Raw genomic sequence first — 19,225 nt, forward strand, 5'->3', positions numbered from 1 at the left:
ATCACCTTTAAATGTGTCTTCTCAAAGGGTTTTACAGAAAAAAAAACACAAAAAGAGGAGCCAGCAGAATTGCACAGTTACTATTAGGGTAGGGGCAGACACAGAACCAGATGAACATAAGCCCTTCTAAAAAATAAGGTTGCTGCTATTATTATTATTATTTAAAAGCGAGAGTCAGCCCGTCCAGTCGGTTTGTGAGTTAATAGCTAGTTGATCCCAAGATCTCATCCAGCTGTTTTCTGGAAGAAGCCAGAATATCACATGGCTGGGTGGCTTGTTCCACACTCCCACAGCTCGTTGGGTAACGATGTGCCCCCCCGTTCTCAGTTTCAAATGTCCTTCTACAACTCCCTGTATTCTGACCAGAGCCAGAAACACACACAGGGTCTCCGGACACCGCGGGGAGAAACTCCAGCATTCCTTATGCTTTAGAGTCCCATGTTTCGCTTGGATCCAATACGGCTGGCGAAAGGGCGACCAGGAAAGGGATGTGGAGAAGGAGAGGGTGTCGTGTGGTGTAAATGTGCACTGAGGCTACAGGATTCCGTGCGAGTTGAGCCAGGTGAACTTCGTTAATTCGGCCGAAGTCTCGTTAGAACTCTACGTAAGGACGGGAGAGGTACTCTGATTTTCACATCTGTGTAGAGCCCATTTCTGTGTCAGCATGTTAAAAAGGCCTGTCCGGTTATTAGGAGCCAGTCGTTTCCACCAACAGAGGCTGCGGGACACAAGCTGTAGCTTGATGTAAAACTTGTCTTTCTGGCCCTTTTCTTCATTTATCTTTTACTAAAAGTTTTCTGCTTACAAGCTTATATTTTGCTGCCTTTGTACTTACTGTATCTCTCGGAAGAACAAAGGGAATTTCCTTCACTGGCTATGGAGCTATAAGGTACAGTATATTATCATTAGACCAGCAGGCAAGTTCACGGGCTTGTAGTACAGGCGAGCCGTGGGACCAGTCAGCTTTATCCGGTGCTGGACTAGAATTCCCACAGGGAATTCACAGCTCTAGATCACTTACTCAACCTGATTGCCGTCTTATTTCATTAAGGTTAAGCCATAAAGAAAATTAAGCAAAAACTGTTTCACATGGAGCATAGCAAGCAGACAGAGGGACACAACTGGACGCTGGACAGAGCGTTGCGCCGCTACAAGCAGAGTTTTTTTTACTCATGGAACCAGTCCTTATGGGATATTTCAAAGTTTGTCCTGACACCGAGGCAGAAGCTCACCAGAGGCAGGGTAAACCCCCTTCTTGTCATGAAGTCAGGAGATGCCTCAGGGCCTGAGTGTCTCTGCTGTGTGATGAGTTCAGGGCACAGGAGACCGGGAGACCTGGGAGCTCAGGACACACTGGGACACTCGGGGGCTCAGGACACACCGGGAGACCTGGGGGCTCAGGACCCACTGGGACACTCGGGGGCTCAGGACACACCGGGAGACTCGGGGGCTCAGGACACACCGGGAGACTCAGGGGCTCAGGACACAGCGGGAGACCTGGGGGCTCAGGACACACCGGGACACTCAGGGGCTCAGGACACACTGGGACACTCAGGGGCTCAGGACGCACCGGGAGTCTCCGGGAGACAGAGGCAGGTAATTGAGTGGTATCAGCCTGGCTGTCTGGAGCACAGAGACTCCACTGGGCAGCTCGTTCACTGTGACATAGGAGCTCTAATGGGTGAGGAGATTCCTTTTATCTCCTAATGGCCCTGCTGAACAGGACACAGAGCCGTCGTTCCTCCTGGTTGCTAGGGCCGCAGACTTCTCCAACCGTTCTCTTCTGCTATTGGACAAAATGACCAGGGGAAAAAGCAGCAAGGGTTTCTCAAAACAGTGCCTCACTACAGTGACCCTTGACCCGTGACCCTGGGAGCGAGAGCAGGGATATTTCCCCTGATAACCAAGAAGACCTGCAGCTCTGATAGCTGTGAAAGGCGCTTCCTCCCAGTATCAGCTCAGGAGGGTGAATACTTGTGAAATCAACAGGTTCTAGCTAGGATTTTTTGGGCAGATTTTGCTGATCTTTCCCCCATAAAAGTGTTTGGTTTGTGCCTTCAATGTTTGATGAGTAATATTCAATTTAAAAAATGGTAATTACATAAAATGGGACATCATTGGAAAGGGATAAATACCTTTATGTTATCAATGCTGATACACCGGTGTCTTTCAAGAAACAGCTTTGGAACCAAATTAAATAGAATATCATTTGTACTCATCCTTGTGTTTTTAAATAAGTATTTAAGGTCAAGCAAAGGTCAGACCAAAAGTGAGAAAGGGGAGAAATCAAACAAGCAAAAATGATAATTCCCGCCACTTGGCTATTTTTTCTGGACACTCCACTCAAAGCTCTTTACAAGTAATAGGGGAGTCCACTCCACAACCACCAGTGTGCAGCCCCACCTGGATGATGCGACAGCAGCCATAGTGCTCCAGTACTCTCCCCACACACCAGCTCTCAGTGGGGAGGAGAGCAGAGTGATGAAGCCAGTTCAGAGAGGGGGATTATTAGGAGGTCATGATTGGTTAAGACCAATGACAGTAGTTTTATGATTGCTCAGATTGTCTTAGAAATCTGACATGATTCCGTCTAAGTTGTTGCAGCATGACTTGGGCAGGTTAGTAACCGAGCTCTAAGTCTCCTGGTGCTTTTCAGAAACACCCCGCAGATCGCTGTCCTCTCCGCTGCAGTCTCCACGGCGAGCACCCGCTGGCCGCCTGATCCCAGACGCATTCTGACCGCACCACCATAACGCTGAGCTGACACCGAGGGGCATCGGAAATGACAAACGGGTGAGTACACCTTTTTCGGTGCAAAGTGTTCAAACATGCCGTTGGAACTCCAGGGCTGTAGCCAAACTGCTGTGAACACAGTCATAACCACAGGAGACCGTGAGTCTAGCCCCTGGGCTTGTCCTGCACTGGGGCTCCAGCCAGCCAGCAGCAGTTCGGGGCCACTGGTGTGCTGGTCCAGCTGGCGCTCCAGCTGGCCACAAGGGGGCGCTGCAGTGTGGGAGGGCAGTGCAGGGATGGCAATGAGGTTTAGGTTATTTCAGACCTCATGAGCTGCACACAGCAGCACCTATTAACCAGAGACAGAGTTCAGGCTTGCTACCTGTTTGCTGTTGGGTTTTTTCGGTTTCAGCAGTGGGATGTGTTCAAGACTATGAAGCAGGCAGGAGAATCGAGGTGCTGGGGTCACTGCCACCCCTGCGTGGCTACGATCTGCGCCTCAGTCCAGCAGGTGCTGTGCAGGACAGTTCTAATAAATCGCCAAGGGCTAAGTTCCCAGTTTTTCTCATCTGGAGGGTTTATTATGTAAATCCTGGTTAATCATGTAGCCACAATGTTACATGGGTGCCATTTAATTTAATTGGTTTAGCAGTTCAATTAAACCTTTTTACCCCCCACCCCCACCGCCCAGCAAACCACAGTACCCCTCAGTCAATCTTCTCTTCCCTTGGCTTCCCGGGCCTGGAAATCCAGTTTTATTTCCAAGTGGCTCTGCCTGTTTCCCACACTTTTCCGGGAATGCTTTCTGCAGCTCGGTCCAGTTAGTGTTGTACCCGTGTGCACAGCGCAGTCGAGGGCGAATCAGGGCTGTGCCATTACAGCACGACCACAGGGGGGCAGTCTCGGTTACTGCCCGGGCCAGTGTGCCCGCAGGTTGAGCAGGATGAGCACGTCGCCCGGCGAGAGCTTGTAGATGCCCACCTCGTTCAGCGCTGCAACGGGTGACGGCTGTGAGGGGTCAGAGGTCACGTCCGAGCCACTGTCCCCCTGCTGCAGGACGTCCCGCAGGAGCAGAGCTGAGCCGACACTGAGAGACAGCACGATACAGGCCTCCTTCACACTGAGAGAGACAGAGAGACACACTGAGAGAGAGACAGCACGATACAGGCCTCCTTCACACTGAGAGAGACAGAGAGACACACAGAGAGAGACAGCACAAGACAGGCCTCCTTCACACAGAGAGAGACAGAGAGACACACTGAGAGAGAGAGACAGCACGATACAGGCCTCCTTCACACCGAGAGAGACAGAGAGACACACTGAGAGAGAGACAGCACGAGACAGGCCTCCTTCACACTGAGAGAGACAGAGACACACTGAGAGAGAGACAGCACGATACAGGCCTCCTTCACACCGAGAGAGACAGAGAGACACACTGAGAGAGAGACAGCACGAGACAGGCCTCCTTCACACAGAGAGAGACAGAGAGACACACTGAGAGAGAGACAGCACGATACAGGCCTCCTTCACACAGAGAGAGACAGAGAGACACACTGAGAGAGAGAGACAGCACGATACAGGCCTCCTTCACACTGAGAGAGACAGAGACACACTGAGAGAGAGACAGCACGATACAGGCCTCCTTCACACAGAGAGAGACAGAGAGACACACTGAGAGAGAGACAGCATGATACAGGCCTCCTTCACACAGAGAGAGACAGAGAGACACACTGAGAGAGAGAGAGACAGCACGATACAGGCCTCCTTCACACTGAGAGAGACAGAGACACACTGAGAGAGAGACAGCACGATACAGGCCTCCTTCACACAGAGAGAGACAGAGAGACACACTGAGAGAGAGAGACAGCACGATACAGGCCTCCTTCACACAGAGAGAGACAGAGACACACTGAGAGAGAGAGACAGCACGATACAGGCCTCCTTCACACAGAGAGAGACAGAGACACACTGAGAGAGAGACAGCACGAGACAGGCCTCCTTCACACAATACTCAATATCTGACCAGAGTAAGAAACAGCAAAGAGGAACAGACCGTCACAGCTCAGTGACCACAACTTGGGCATAGAAACTGGACACAGACAGACCAGACTGCCCAGAGAGGACAGGCTCAGTGACTACAGCCTGGACATAGATACTGGACACAGGCAGACCAGACTGCCCAGAGAGGACAGACTATACTCCCACTGCTAGCAGGGAGAAACAGAGACATTGATGCACTTTCTCCGCACCATGAGAAATACTCAGAAATCAGACAAACGTTCTCCCCTAAAATAACAAATCCAATCCTGCAAGAATCAGAACAACTTCCAATCCTGCTGGGGAAGGAAACTCGATTGAGCTGCAGCCCAGAATGTGATCTCGTGTCCCAGCCTGGGGAACAGAGAGTGAGCCTGTCTGATAGCAGGAGCTGGCCAGTGTGCTGTGGAGACTCACTGCTTGAAGAAGTTCTCGGGTCTCTTGCAGTAGTGACCGAATAGAGGGAAGAGGTTCCGGGTCATGTCAAACTGCAGCTGAGCTGCCCCGCCCTCGTTAAAGTGACTGGACAGGATCACCTGGGAGACAGGAGAAGAGATCGACAATGTCAATTAAAAACAAGAGAAATGAATGCAACTAAAATGGTTTGACTGTCCTAAAAAAAAACAAAGTACCCTTAAACACACGAAGACCAAACACTGACAGTGTCCACAGGAGCGCATTCGGACAGGGGCAGGAGGGCCATCGATCGGTCTCCCGGACAGGGGCAGGAGGGCCATCGATCGGTCTCCCGGACAGGGGCAGGAGGGCCATCGATCGGTCTCCCGGACAGGGGCAGGAAGGCGATCGATCGGTCTCCCGGACAGGGGCAGGAAGGCGATCGATCGGTCTCCCGGACAGGGGCAGGAAGGCGATCGATCGGTCACCCGGACAGGGGCAGGAAGGCGATCGATCGGTCACCCGGACAGGGGCAGGAGGGCCATCGATCGGTCACCCGGACAGGGGCAGGAGGGCCATCGATCGGTCACCCGGACAGGGGCAGGAGGGCCATCGATCGGTCACCCGGACAGGGGCAGGAGGGCCATCGATCGGTCTCCCGGACAGGGGCAGGAGGGCCATCGATCGGTCTCCCGGACAGGGGCAGGAGGGCCATCGATCGGTCTCCCGGACAGGGGCAGGAAGGCCATCGATCGGTCTCCCGGACAGGGGCAGGAAGTCGATCGATCGGTCACCCGGACAGGGGCAGGAAGTCGATCGATCGGTCACCCGGACAGGGGCAGGAGGGCCATCGATCGGTCTCCCGGACAGGGGCAGGAGGGCCATCGATCGGTCTCCCGGACAGGGGCAGGAGGGCCATCGATCGGTCTCCCGGACAGGGGCAGGAGGGCCATCGATCGGTCTCCCGGACAGGGGCAGGAGGGCCATCGATCGGTCTCCCGGACTGGGGCAGGAGGGCCATTGATCGGTCTCCCGGACAGGGGCAGGAGGGCCATCGATCGGTCTCCCGGACAGGGGCGGGCGCACGACGGCCTGTCGCGCTCCCTCTCTCACCTCCTGGTAGATGAAGAGGTCCAGCCGCTCCGCCAGCCCCTGCCAGCAGCTCTGGAACAGCGGCACGCACAGCAGCTGCTGCAGCTGGAGCAGCCGGTCGCGCAGGCACAGCATCATGGGACACGCGGAGCTGGACAGAGACATGGTGGCCTGGTCCGCCTGGGAGGGTAGGGACAGCCACCTGCAGACAGACGGCCGCGCGTCAACACTCACAGAGCCCCAGGGACACGGCTCAGACTGGATGGGAAGCTGTAGCTGTAGCACATCTCACTCATTAGCTTGCTAGTAGTTAATGAATTTCCCAGCCTCGGCCATTTCTGTAGGTTTCTCAGCTGATGGCGGGTTCTTCTCTCCCCTCAAGCTCGGTATCCAGAAAGCCAGTGGCAGTCAACCCCATATTCCAATTTCCCCCCCAAATAAAAATGGACAGAACCTGATGAAGAGGCTGGGTTTGGCCCGGAGCTCTTTGGCGCACCCCTGCCCGTTCTGTCAAGGTCTGGCTGGCTGCAAAAGATTGCTCCTCCCGATCTGCCCAATGATGTACATTCAGACACGTTTCAGCAGGTCTGTCTGTGCAGCCTGAGAAGACTGTCGTCCGGGGCGTCCGGGGTCGAAGGTCAGCCCTATCCCATCCTTCCCTCAAGCAGCTGGGACACCCAGACTCCCCCCGGCAAGACGTACCTCCTGTAGTGCCACCAATTCACCGGCTTCAACGGGCCGGGGTGCTTTCTCAAGACTGAAGGAAGACCTTGTCCACTCTTCGCCAATTCCATTCATCGTTTCCAAAACGTGCTCTTTGCAGTGATTTTTGACGATATGTTACAATTTATATTTTGATACAGTATACAGTAGAAATGTTCTAGGGCTTAGAGTAGGGGTGGGGAACGTCCGGAAATCATTTGGTCTGGCCCTGCCAAGGCAACCGCAGGTGTAGAGCCTGGCGATAATTCGATAACGATAGATATCGCAATATAATTTTCCTCGATATAATTTTAACAAAAGTTTGATAAACGTTCATGCTTTACGGACGATACGCGCATGCGCACTAAATACTGCGCGAGTGTGCGCGTGCGTGTTGCAGACCGGGCAGCAAACAGATTTGTTTAATGTTTCTGCCGTTTGGCAAGTGTTCTGTTCTTAAAATAAAGAGTTGTTTAATTCCCCAATTAACTGTCTGGTTTCTTCAACTTTCACTCAGGAGACAAAAATCTGCCTTTAAACTTGAAAGAAATAGTGATTTGACATTTATCATGATAATTATCGATATCGACTGATATGAATTTTATATCGTGATAATGTTTTTGGCCATATCGCCCAGCCCTACGCAGGCGGGACTTGAAATTCAATAAATCTAGGAGCTTTTTTCATAGCAACATAAATTTATATTAAGTGAATCATAATAACAACGTTAATTTTGAGGGACAAGCAAGGAACGTCCATGATGGGACAGACACGCATGCTTCTCGCTGGCTGCCCGCGGCCCGTCTGCCTGTATCGCTGTGACTCAGAGGGCAGTCAGTGCCAGGCAGGCTGGGAGTATACACGTTGCGAAAGTGTTAACACACTGTGGAGGTGAAGGGAAAACCTGTCAGGTGACTCAATGATAGCAAGTGGCTGTTTGATCGACTGGGCCCCAGACTGACCGACGCAAACCTGGAAAAGCAGTTGCGAGTAGCAACATCATCAATACCAGCTAACATCACACGCCTCGCCAAAGAGAGGCAGTTCCAGCCATCACATTAGGGGTGAGTTCATTAAATGTTTGACCAAATACAGCAGGCTAATTTTTAAATTGATAATTTTGTATGGCCGGCGAATGATGTTATAAATAGCCAAATGGCCCTTGGCAGAAAAAAGGTTCCCCTCCCCTGGCTTAGAGGAACGTCGTAGACTGACAACCTGGTGGAACTGGAACTTTGTATTCTTAAACAGCAAAGACTATGAGGGGATCCCATACAAGTCCTCACAATCCTCAAAGGCACTGACAGAGTCAGCCTGCAGTTTATTCCATAGCAGAGGCACTGCTTTACCCAAAGGGCGGTGGGAGGGTGGAACAAGCTGCCCAGCCATGTGGCCGGGTCCCTCAATCAAACAGCTGGAGGAGACAGTCAGATCAATCAGCTACCAGCTGAGTCTGTCTGTCTCGAACAGGAGACAGAGCCTGTTTTATCTCTGTTTTTGTTTGTTTTTTTTTGGCGGTGGCAGGTCTCGTCTCTCCGCCCGCCAGCACTCACTTCTCGCGGCAGTAGGGCTGGGCCTTGTCCTTGACGTCTCTCAGGACGGCGTCCAGCAGGCGGCCCAGCATGTCCCCGCGCAGCCGGTCCAGCAGGCCCAGCAGCCCCTCGAACACCGAGCCCTCCAGGGACGCCAGCCGCCCCGTCTCCGTGACCCCCAGGTTCCCCAGCACCTCCTCCCCCATGTCCACGGCCGCCTGCTGGAGCTGGAGGAAGAACTGAGGGACAGAGCAGCGCTGCTGCAGGGTGGGTCAGGCCAGGCGAGCCCTCCCAGCGAACCCGGGTCACACTGGGCGGGCTGGTGGCGCAGTGCTCAGCACTGCTGCCCTGCGGTGATCAGGCCCCGGGTTCGATTCCCGACTTGGGGTGCTGTCTGTGTGGAGTTTGTATGTTCTCCCAGTGTGCTCTGGTTTCCTCCCACAGTGCAAAGACATGCTGGCAGGTTAACTGGCTGCTGTCAAAACTGGCCCTGGAGTGAGTGTGTGTGTCTGAGTCTGTGTGTCCTGTGAGGGACTGGCGTCCCATCCAGGGTGTATCCTGCCCTGGGCCCACTGCATGCTGGGATAGGCCCTGTCCTGGAGGAGGCGTTTAGAAAATGGCTGGACAGCTCTGTGACTGAGCAGCAGATCGCGTGCAAGCCTGTCCTAAGCCTCCCTGCTCTGTCCCACAGCCACGCGCGGTGAGTGACCCTCAGCGGCGGGACAGCGCGCCGGTCTCACCACGTTGTCCGCCCAGTCGGCCAGCACGGCGCTCACGTAGTTGGTGGCGTTGAGAATGGCGCAGTAGCGGGGCCCCAGCGGGCAGCGGCTCTCCTCCTTCATCACCTGGGTCAGCCGGATCCGGAAGTCGTCCACCAGCTCCTTCTGCAGGGCCAGGAAACTGAGCCGGGCCCGCGGGGAGGGCAGGGAGCGGTACCGGTCTGCCGGGAGAAGGGCGACGCAAGGGGTCTGTGAGGGGGTTTGTGAGAGGGACGCGAGGGGGGCTGTGAGGGCGACGCAAGGGGTCTGTGAGGGGGTTTGTGAGAGGGACGCGAGGGGGGCTGTGAGGGCGACGCAAGGGGTCTGTGAGGGGGTTTGTGAGAGGGACGCGAGGGGGGCTGTGAGGGCGACGCAAGGGGTCTGTGAGGGGGTTTGTGAGAGGGACGCGAGGGGGGCTGTGAGGGCGACGCAAGGGGTCTGTGAGGGGGTTTGTGAGAGGGACGCGAGGGGGGCTGTGAGGGCGACGCAAGGGGTCTGTGAGGGGGTTTGTGAGAGGGACGCGAGGGGGACTGTGAGGGCGACGCAAGGGGTCTGTGAGGGGGTTTGTGAGAGGGACGCGAGGGGGACTGTGAGGGCGACGCAAGGGGTCTGTGAGGGGGTTTGTGAGAGGAACGCAAGGGGGTCTGTGAGGGCGACGCAAGGGGTCTGTGAGGGGGTTTGTGAGAGGGACGCGAGGGGGTCTGTGAGGGGGGACGCGAGGGGAGACGCGAGGGGGTCTGTGAGGGGGGGCGCGGGGGGGTCTGTGAGGGGGTCACGCGAGGGGGGTCTGTGAGGGGGTCACGCGAGGGGGGTCTGTGAGGGGGTCACGCGAGGGGGGTCTGTGAGGGGGTCACGCGAGGGGGTTTGTGAGGGGGACACGAGGGGGGTCTGTGAGGGGGACACGAGGGGGGTCTGTGAGGGGGTTTGTGAGGGGAGACGCGGTGGGGAGACGCGGGGGGGTCTGTGAGGGGGGACGCGGGGGGGGGGGGGGGTCTGTGAGGGGAGACGCGGTGGGGAGACGCGGGGGGGTCTGTGAGGGGGGACGCGGGGGGGGGGGGGTCTGTGAGGGGGTCACGCAGACGCAGTAGCAGACAGACGGTACCTGTGATGACCAGCAGGAGGGTCATGAACGTCTCGGCACAGTCAGGCACCTTCAGCTCGTCCAGGTCGGCGATGTCCCTGTACTGGGAGGACCAGGCCCCCTCTGCGGCCAGCAGGGCGTCCACCTTCTCCACGGCCACTGTCGGACCACAAGCACAGCAGCGCCCCACGTGTCAGGAGCCCCCAAACTCCAAACCGCCGCAAACCACCCCCCCCCCCAGACACCACTGACGTTTCTTCTCCACGCTCAGCCACTTCTGGAAGACGGCGTCGTCCAGCAGGATGTGCAGGGCGCCGGGCAGCGTGCTGGGGTAGGCATGCGTGCCGCGCAGCTCGCGCTCGAACTGCAGGACCTCGTCCACCAGGTGGCAGAAGAGGGCGTCGTCGAACAGGAGGCGGGGGGCGTCGGCAGCCAGCTTCTCCAGGGCCAGCGAGAGCAGGCCGCGACAGAGCTCCACCTGGCAGGAGGAGACGGAGAGGGCGCCGTGACGCTCGCCGCGCCGCCTCACGGGGGGCAGGCTAGCGATGGTCTCTCACAGCTCTGTTCCCTGGCAGTCTGCACTGACTGTCTCTCAGTGGGCCCCTGGTCTGGCTGGGCTGTATGCTCGGATGGAGCCCCAGCCTGCTCAGGAGCAGGTCTGGGAGTCGGCCGTACCCGGGCATTGATCCGGGCTCCATCCCGGTCCAGGATGGGCTGGATCTTCTCTTCCATGAAGGCAGAGTGATTTCCCATCCACATCAGAACCTGGGTCAGGTACCACTCTGGCTGGAGGCAGAAGGAGAGAGACAGAGGGAGCAGGCGTTACGCTCTTGTATGGCACCCACTGCCCCTGTACGAGCACACACTCCGATCTCATTCAGGGTTGACGTGCAGAGGGAAGGTCCCTCCTCAAGCACATTTCGTTAAGCACTAAGAGAGTCAGCAGTGAACTTCATCATTATCAGCTATGCGATACGAACCATGGGACACTATGGAGAAGTGCATTTAAAACCAGGAGGCACTTCTTTACACAAAGAGTTGTGGGAGTGGGGGACGAGCTACAGCAGTATATTGTCAAAGCCAGTATCCAAACTGCTCTATGAGATTCTCAGATCAACGCGTTTCCAACAAGCAAACAAGCTAGATTTTCTAAGTGGCCCCCTTGGAACTGTAATGCTCTGAGAGGAGTAGTGACTCTTCGAGATAGCTGAGCTCTCCACCCTGTCACTGAAATTCAGCCCACTAGTCCAAGAAAACCTCCTTTTCCCCTTCTGTACCCTGTGACTTTTCGGTCATCACCAGAGGCAGGCAAGGGGTGATAGGTCATAAAACATCCTCGAAACTGAGAGCTGTGGTCAAAAATCTAGCTCAAGAGTTTGGACGACAAAGCTTGATTTAAAAGAAAAAATCAGAAGGAAAACAGACTACTGATTAAAAAAAAAGACTCCAAAAAGTTTTAATTTGTGGAGTGCCTCTGGGGTCTGTATTAGACTCCTTTCTGATCTAAAAGCCTGGCGGGACTTGTCAAGTAAGAGGATGCAAAGTCTCAGCACACAGATGCTACAAAATGTCAAGCTCAAAACTTGTGAAAGGACGTAGCTGTTCCTCTTAAACAGCTGCCAGCCAGCTCCTACAGATATACAGGGAAAATGTCCGACGGGAATGCAGGGGAAGTGATTCTCCCGATTGTACAGCGCATACTGTAAGCCAGAGCTCGTTCAGCGTGTGGACGTGATTCTGGCCTCTCTGACCCACAGAGGGACTTCAGCTCCTCGGACTGGAGCGGAGGACGGCGGGAGAGGACCTCTCCGCAGGCCCTCCCGTTCCCGGATTCCTGAAAGGGCTGACCCGGGAAGCAGGAGGCCGCGGATCAGCCCGTCTGACCTTGTTGGGGGTGTTGGTCTGCCGGTTCCCGGTGAAGTGGTACCGGAACCTCTTGCTGAGGGGCAGCAGCATGATCTGGATGGGCAGAGGCAGGGGGGCGGCCGGGGGCAGGTCGAACCGGGGGGGCAGCTGCCTGGGCTCGGAGATGAGATCGTCCCTGGAGACGGAGGTTAGGGAGCAGAACCGGGGGTGAGCCAGAGGGAGGAGCGAGGAGGGAGGAGGAGGAGGAGGAGGAAGTGGAGCAGGGGTAGAGTGTCAGTATCTCAGCTTCAGTGTGTGTCAGCATCAATGTGCACGTGTTAGTGTGCAAGTGTGTCAGTGTGTCAGCGTCAGTGTGCATGTATTAGTGTGCAAGTGTGTGTTAGTGTGTCAGTGTACATGTATCAGTGTGCAAGTGTGTGTTAGTGTGTCAGTGTGTCAGCGTCAGTGTGCATGTATTAGTGTGCAAGTGTGTGTTAGTGTGTCAGCGTCAGTGTGCATGTATCGGTGTGCAAGTGTGTGTTAGTGTGTCAGTGTGTCAGCGTCAGTGTGCATGTATTAGTGTGCAAGTGTGTGTTAGTGTGTCAGTGTGTCAGCGTCAGTGTGCATGTATTAGTGTGCAAGTGTGTGTTAGTGTGTCAGTGTGTCAGCGTCAGTGTGCATGTATTAGTGTGCAAGTGTGTGTTAGTGTGTCAGTGTGTCAGCGTCAGTGAGCATGTATTAGTGTGCAAGTGTGTGTTAGTGTGTCAGTGTGTCAGCGTCAGTGTGCATGTATTAGTGTGCAAGTGTGTGTTAGTGTGTCAGTGTGCATGTATTAGTGTGCAAGTGTGTGTTAGTGTTTCAGTGTGTCAGCGTCAGTGTGCATGTATTAGTGTGCAAGTGTGTGTTAGTGTGTCAGTGTGTCAGCGTCAGTGTGCATGTGTAAGTGTGTGTTAGAGTCCTGGGTTGTGTTCAAGTGTCGGGGTGCCTCGCCTAGTCTTGGGGTGTCTCATCAGGTCGTTTCGCACATATGGGTGTTAATAGTCTCGGGGTATCTCACTGGGTTTCTAGCACACACAGGGTGTGTTAGAGGCTCGGGGCGCCAGGTGTCTAGCACACATGGGGTGTTGGTGTCTCGGGGTGACTCTCCAGGTTAAGGATACGAGGTCTGCAGGGACAGGAGCTGAGTGAAGAGCTGCTCCAGCTGGCTGTGCAGCTCGGAGGAGTTGGCGGGGGGCGTCTGCAGCGGGCTGGGGGGAGACACGAACGGCCAGTGCAGCTGAGTCAGGACCTCCTCGAAGTCACTGGAGACAGGAGACAACAACAACAAGAAGAATGACAATAATAACACAGCAAGAGCAGAGGCGTCAACTCCAGCATCAAGTGAAATTACAAATTTAGGACGACCTAGTTAACAGCTCAGTAAGAAAGCTGCTGGGGGCTCTGTGGCTCTGGATCTGCGCCTGTGGCTGGAAGGTTGCCGGTTCAAATCCCACGGCCGGCAGAGGAATCCTACTCCGTTGGGCCCCTGTGCAAGGCCCTAAGCCCCAGCCGCTCCGGGGGCGCCGTATAAATGGCTGACCCTGCGCTCTGACCCCCAGCTTCTCTCCCTGTCTGTGTGTCTCATGGAGAGCAAGCTGGGGTATGTGAAAAGACAAATTCCTAATGCAAGAAATTGTCTAGGGCCAATAAAGTGATCGTATCTTATCTAAATACAATGTAAGCCACTGGAGTTCAGTTCAGACCCACTGGAGTCCCAGTCCCTGCCCACTGGAGTTCAGTACAGACCCACTGGAGCCCCCAGTCCCCACCCACTGGAGCTCGGTTCAGACCCACTGGAGCTCAGTTCAGACCCGGTTCTGACCTGGACAGCCTGTCCTTGAGGATCTTGTGCCAGAAGCGCAGGGTGTCCCTCAGGAAGCCGCGCAGGTGAGAGCAGTCAGACTCCTGCAGGCCCAGGTCCAGGTTGGCCATCTGACCCAGAGCCTTGGCTGCCTCCTGCACACTGCTGGTCATCAGGTGCTGCTGGATACTGTCACTGGGGAGGGGGAAAGACAGGTCAGAGACCAACCCAGGGCACGTGCACACATGCAGCTCCTCCTGCTCAGCAGGCCCTGCTGTGACAGGCCTCCGAGCAGAATGGAGAGTGTGGCGAGACAGGGAAGGGCAGGGAGAAACAGCCCCTTACCTCCCTCTTCTCCCCATAATCCCTCCACCCTTTCAGCATGACAGGCGAATTACAGCATTAAATTACAACAGATGACAATTGCTGTGTCCAGTTTTTTAGATCCAGCGAACTGTTCTCTCCGGACAACCAGGAAACTGGGTCCGGTTTCTATGGCCAGGATGTAGTCAAAGAGCCTGTCTTCAGGGGGCAGCCAGGTTTGTCTGTGTCGCCCAATTTCTATGGCCAGGCTGTGGTCACTGAACATGTGCTTCATCAGAGTTTGTTTCACTTTGCTGTGTCTCACACTGGCCAGTGTACATGTGTGCTGTCTCTCTCTCTAGGGTCCAGCAGCTGGCCAGTGTGTGTGTGTGTGTGTGCTGTCTCTCTCTCTAGGGTCCAGCAGCTGGCCAGTGTGTGTGTGTGTGTGTGTGTGTGTGTGTGTGTGTGTGTGTGTGTGTGTGTGTGTGCTGTCTCTCTCTCTAGGGTCCAGCAGCTGGCCAGTGTGTGTGTGTGTGTGTGTGTGTGTGTGTGTGTGTGTGTGTGTGTGTGCTGTCTCTCTCTCTAGGGTCCAGCAGCTGGCCAGTGTGTGTGTGTGTGTGTGTGTGTGTGTGTGTGTGTGTGTGTGTGTGTGTGTGTGCTGTCTCTCTCTCTAGGGTCCAGCAGCTGGCCAGTGTGTGTGTGTGCGTGTGCTGTCTCTCTCTCTAGGGTCCAGCAGCTGGCCAGTGTGTGTGTGTGTGTGTGTGTGTGTGTGTGTGTGTGTGTGTGTGTGTGTGTGTGTGTGTGTGTGCGCTGTCTCTCTCTCTAGGGTCCAGCAGCTGGCCAGCGTGTGCTGTGATTGTGTGTGCCCTGGTGACTGGGGTGGTTCAAGCTGTGCAGTACTGTGCTATTGTGCTTCTGCCCCTCCCCCTGCTCACCTGAGCTCCTCGATGCGGCCCAGACACCTCAGGTAGCTCAGGTGCCTGGCAGTGAGGTCCAGCGTCCCCAGGGGCGGCCCCAGCCGGTCGGCCCAGCACTGCGCCCCCTGCAGGTGCTGGTGCAGCGTGTTGGACAGCGCCCTCTCTCTGCAGAGCAGGTGGCGCAGGGAGGCCTGGGCCTGCTCCGCCGCGGACAGCGCCGCCGACACGCGGAGGGGCACGGTGCTGGACACGGTCAGCACCTGCAGCAGGGGAGAGCAGACCAGGTACGTGTCCGTGTACGCGTCATGAGCACAGGCACAATGACACGCTTATCTGCATGTACGCTCCAGTACGAAGACATTAAGGAAACCAAAAAACAGAAACACAGAACAACAACAAGTTAAATAACATATAACTTAAAAAAAAACAAGTCAGACAAGCAGGGTGAGAAGAAAAGACAAAAAAAAGCCATCAGTGTGAGCCAGCGGCAGGGGCAGAGTTCAGTAACCTGACAGCTTGTGGGAAGAAACTGTACGTCTGGATCTGGACGTCTGAGCCTTTATGCTCCTATAACACTTACCAGAGGGAAGGGGGGAGACAGATGAGAAACCGGGATGACTGTTGACGTAAGTGATACCTGCAGCCTTCTTGAGACAGCGAGTTGTAAAAATGTCCACAATGGAGGGGAGCTGTACCCCAATAGTACACAGATTACGCAGTGACCACACAACACCGCCTCTCCCATCAGGACACACACAAACAACACAAACTGGCATGGGACAAGGAGAAACAGATTCTGACAAAGGACAGGCTCAGTGACCACAGCCTGGACATGGAAACTGGACACAGACCTGACTGCCCAGAGAGGACAGGCTCAGTGACCACAGCCTGGACATAGAAACTGGACACAGACCTGACTGCCAGAGAGGACAGGCTCAGTGACCACAGCCTGCCCATGGAAACTGGACACAGGCAGACCTCACTGCTAAAAGAGGACAGGCTGTGCTCCCACTGCCAGTTGGGAGACATAGGGACAGAGAAAAAGTTTCTGCTGCACTGCAAAAAATTCTCAGGGATTAGGCCAATGTTCTTCCCTAAAATACGACATCTAATTCCAGAATTCCCACTCCTGCCAGAATGGGAACAGCTTCAATAGAGCTGCAGCCCAGTATGTGATCTCCTGTCACAGCCTGAGGAACAGAGTGAGCATCCCAAATTATGGCCAGCAGCCATGTCACCCTGCAACTCACACCTGGCAGCCCACTGAAGCTCAGCAGGTGTGAGCCTGGTCAGTACCTGGATAGGAGACTCCTGGGAAAGATGAGGTTGCTGCTGGAAGACATGCTAGTGAGGCCAGCAGGGGGCGCTCACCCTGCGGTCCATGTGGGTCCTAATGCCCCAGTATAGTGACGATACTTTGGATGAGACGTAAAACCGAGGTCCTGACTCTCTGTGGTCATTAAAAATCACAGGGCGTTTCTCGAAGAAAGTAGGGGTGTAACCCAAGCGTCCTGGCCAAATTTCCCATTGGTCCTTACCAATCATGGCCTCCTAATAATCCCCCTCTCTGAACTGGCTTCATTACTCTGTTGTCCTCCCCACTGAGAGCTGGTGTGTGGGGAGAGTACTGGTGCACTATGGCTGCCGTCATATCATCCAGGTGGGGCTACACACTGGTGGTGGTGGAGGGGAGCCCCCATTACCTGTAAAGCGCTTTGAGTGGAGTGTCCAGAAAAGCGCTATATAAGTGTAAACATTAATGCCTTGCTTATTGTTGCAGTAATTCATCGTTCAGGCCAGCAAAGCTCAGCGAACCTGAGTGCCTGTCTGTGTGAGTCGCCCTGATTCAAGGTCTCGGTGGGAAACTGAGCCCCCTGCACAGAACAGGGCTGCCCAGGGGCCGAGCTCATCAGGGGGAAGAGATCGCAATATTTTCAACCCATCGCCGGAAGAGCGAGGACTTCTTCACACCCACCGTTCAGACTGATGTCACCTGCTCCGCATGAGGTCTTGCGCAGGGCAACCGCCCCACAGACCCCCCTCATCTGGCACAAGTCCCGGCAGAGGCCGAGCCGGGCTGCATGAAAGCGGCGCTTTCCCACGTCTCGGCTGGACTTTATGCAAAGGACGTTTTCTTTTGTGCCCGAAATGATGTGCATGACAATCGCACCCCGATGTGCCAAAGCTCTCAGCGGCGGAGCGCTAACGAGGACGCAAACACACACAGAAAACTTCTCTCTCTCTCACACACACACACACTGGCGTGTGGACTGTCCGTGTGTCTCTGCGGACTCGGCTCGTACACTTCAAACCCCAGTCTGCGGGCCGGTTCTCTGTCGTTTCCCTGCTTATTAGGATTTCAGGCACTTTTCCCCTCCTTGTGCTGCAGCTCATAGCGGGCGTGAAGAGCCTCATGTACAACGAGGATCAGCAAAGCGCGACCGTGTCGGCTCTGTGCCCCGGTTATTCCGACAGCTTCTCCGGCATTATGATGAGTTGTTGTTATTAATAATTACCCGTTTCTTACACTAGGACCCGAGAGGGACCAGGGGCGTCGACCCGGGCGTATAGCAGTAACAAACAGCCACTGGTTACTGGTCTCTCAGTAATAACGGGCTGAGCTACACTTTATACTGGCCGTATTATAATGAATGCCCTGCGCCGGTCCCGTCCTTTTATCCTCTTCGGGGCGGACAGCGCTGCAGACGGGCTGCCATTGACCCACCCCCCTCCTCCTCCTCCTCGCACCCCGAGCCCCCGTCACCCGTGTCGCCCACCGGCTGCCCTACCTGCTCCTCCAGAAGCTTGTTTTCCGCCAGCAGGCTCTCCAGCAGGGCCCTCACTTTCCTCAGGGACTTCAGGTCCCCGCCGATCTCGCTCTCCACATATTGGGTGACGTGCTCCGGGATGCCGTCCTCCTCCTCCTCCCTGGACCCCGGACTGCTGTCCGGGTTTCCCGAACCGGGTAAACCGCCGCTTCTGGAACAGCCCCGCTCGCTCGTGGGCGCCGCCATATTTACTCGCAAGCGTCCTTCTCGGCCCGTCTCCACGTCAGCAGCAAGCGGGGGGTCGGCGCCCTCTTGTGGCAGCCAGAGGCATTGCAGGCGCTCTCCAGCCCGAGAGATGCCCTTCAGTTTGTTTTGTTTCATCAGCACGTAGGTGACAAACGAGCCGCGTTTGACCTGTCTAACACGTTTGGAATTTAGTACCTAATTAATTGATCCCAGGATCTCATCCAGCTGCTTCTTGGAAGTAAGAGTATCAGCTTCAGCAACACGGCCGAAGCAACATTGTTCCACAACCCTCTGGGTAAAGAAGTGCCCCCTGTTCTCGGTTTTAAATGCTCTTCCACATAGGTTTGTGCTTCAGTGCTGACTTTTGTCAGTGTCTTTGAGGATTTTGAATTATTGAATCAGGTGCTACTACTAGCTTCTATATAACATACAAGATGGGTTGAATGGCCTGTCTGCTCTCCATCCTGCAGACAAGAAAATATTTCCGGGGATGATGCAGAGACAGTAAAACCCCAAAGCCTGGACTCAGTCAGGTTTGACTTGGCCATGCAGAGCAACCCTTTTCTGTGATGGCAGAGAAGGATTCCACCATCCCAGTGGAAACCTTACACAGCCTTTTGAAAACGTGCAGCTGGAGCAGAGCACTTCGGCTATGACTGTATCCAGGCGACGTTCTCTCCAAACGCCTCTGGATAAAAGGACCTGAAAAAATGCCCAACAATAATATAGGATGCAAAATGGCGCCATAAGTTTACAGTAAAAAAATCTGAGCTTCATGAGGAGCTCATTCCCACTAGCCCGGCCTTGCTTGTCCCCTGCTGAATCTTCCCTTCGGTAAGGCTGGACAGACTTGTTTAAGACATATGGACAGACTGACCCGAGGAACAGCTCTCACACATGCCTGCTGACCGTTCCTGCTGGACCATTGCATTACGAATGACCGGTCTGACTGTGGAAAGTGAGCAAGGCCCTACT

At 55.0% G+C, this 19,225-nt stretch overlaps 1 protein-coding gene across 2 annotated transcripts; it reads right to left on the bottom strand.

Moving 5' to 3' along the window:
• Window positions 1-3,285: 3,285 nt before the first annotated feature.
• rint1 (RAD50 interactor 1) lies at window positions 3,286-18,303 on the bottom strand. 2 transcript variants are annotated; one of them, XM_088645590.1, is made up of 13 exons: window positions 18,026-18,301; window positions 15,255-15,496; window positions 14,038-14,211; window positions 13,337-13,477; window positions 12,216-12,372; window positions 11,007-11,117; window positions 10,584-10,809; window positions 10,353-10,490; window positions 9,233-9,432; window positions 8,514-8,731; window positions 6,280-6,460; window positions 5,188-5,306; window positions 3,286-3,853 (listed from the first exon to the last, which is right to left on the bottom strand). In XM_088645590.1, the coding sequence occupies exons 1-13, from the start codon at window positions 18,248-18,250 to the stop codon at window positions 3,640-3,642; spliced, it is 2,346 nt and encodes a 781-aa protein (XP_088501716.1). In that variant the 5' UTR covers window positions 18,251-18,301; the 3' UTR covers window positions 3,286-3,639. The 2 variants fall into 2 exon arrangements, with proteins under 2 accessions (XP_088501716.1, XP_088501717.1); XM_088645591.1 differs by lacking the exon at window positions 3,286-3,853 and adding an exon at window positions 3,864-4,504 and having other exon boundaries at window positions 18,026-18,303.
• Window positions 18,304-19,225: the final 922 nt, after the last annotated feature.

The sequence above is a fragment of the Lepisosteus platostomus genome, chromosome 9 (genome assembly GCF_059453375.1).
Source record: "Lepisosteus platostomus isolate fLepPlt1 chromosome 9, fLepPlt1.hap1, whole genome shotgun sequence".
NCBI lineage: Eukaryota > Metazoa > Chordata > Actinopteri > Semionotiformes > Lepisosteidae > Lepisosteus > Lepisosteus platostomus.

Coding starts and splice junctions, on each gene's coding strand:
- rint1 (XM_088645590.1), bottom strand. CDS start 18,250: ATGGCGGCGCCCACGAGCGAGCGGGGCTGTTCCAGAAGCGGCGGTTTA. Junction 10,810..11,006: donor GAGCCCGGATCAATGCCCGG/GTACGGCCGACT, acceptor TCCTCCTGCCAG/GTGGAGCTCTGTCGCGGCCT. Junction 10,491..10,583: donor GCTGAGCGTGGAGAAGAAAC/GTCAGTGGTGTC, acceptor GTGGTCCGACAG/TGGCCGTGGAGAAGGTGGAC.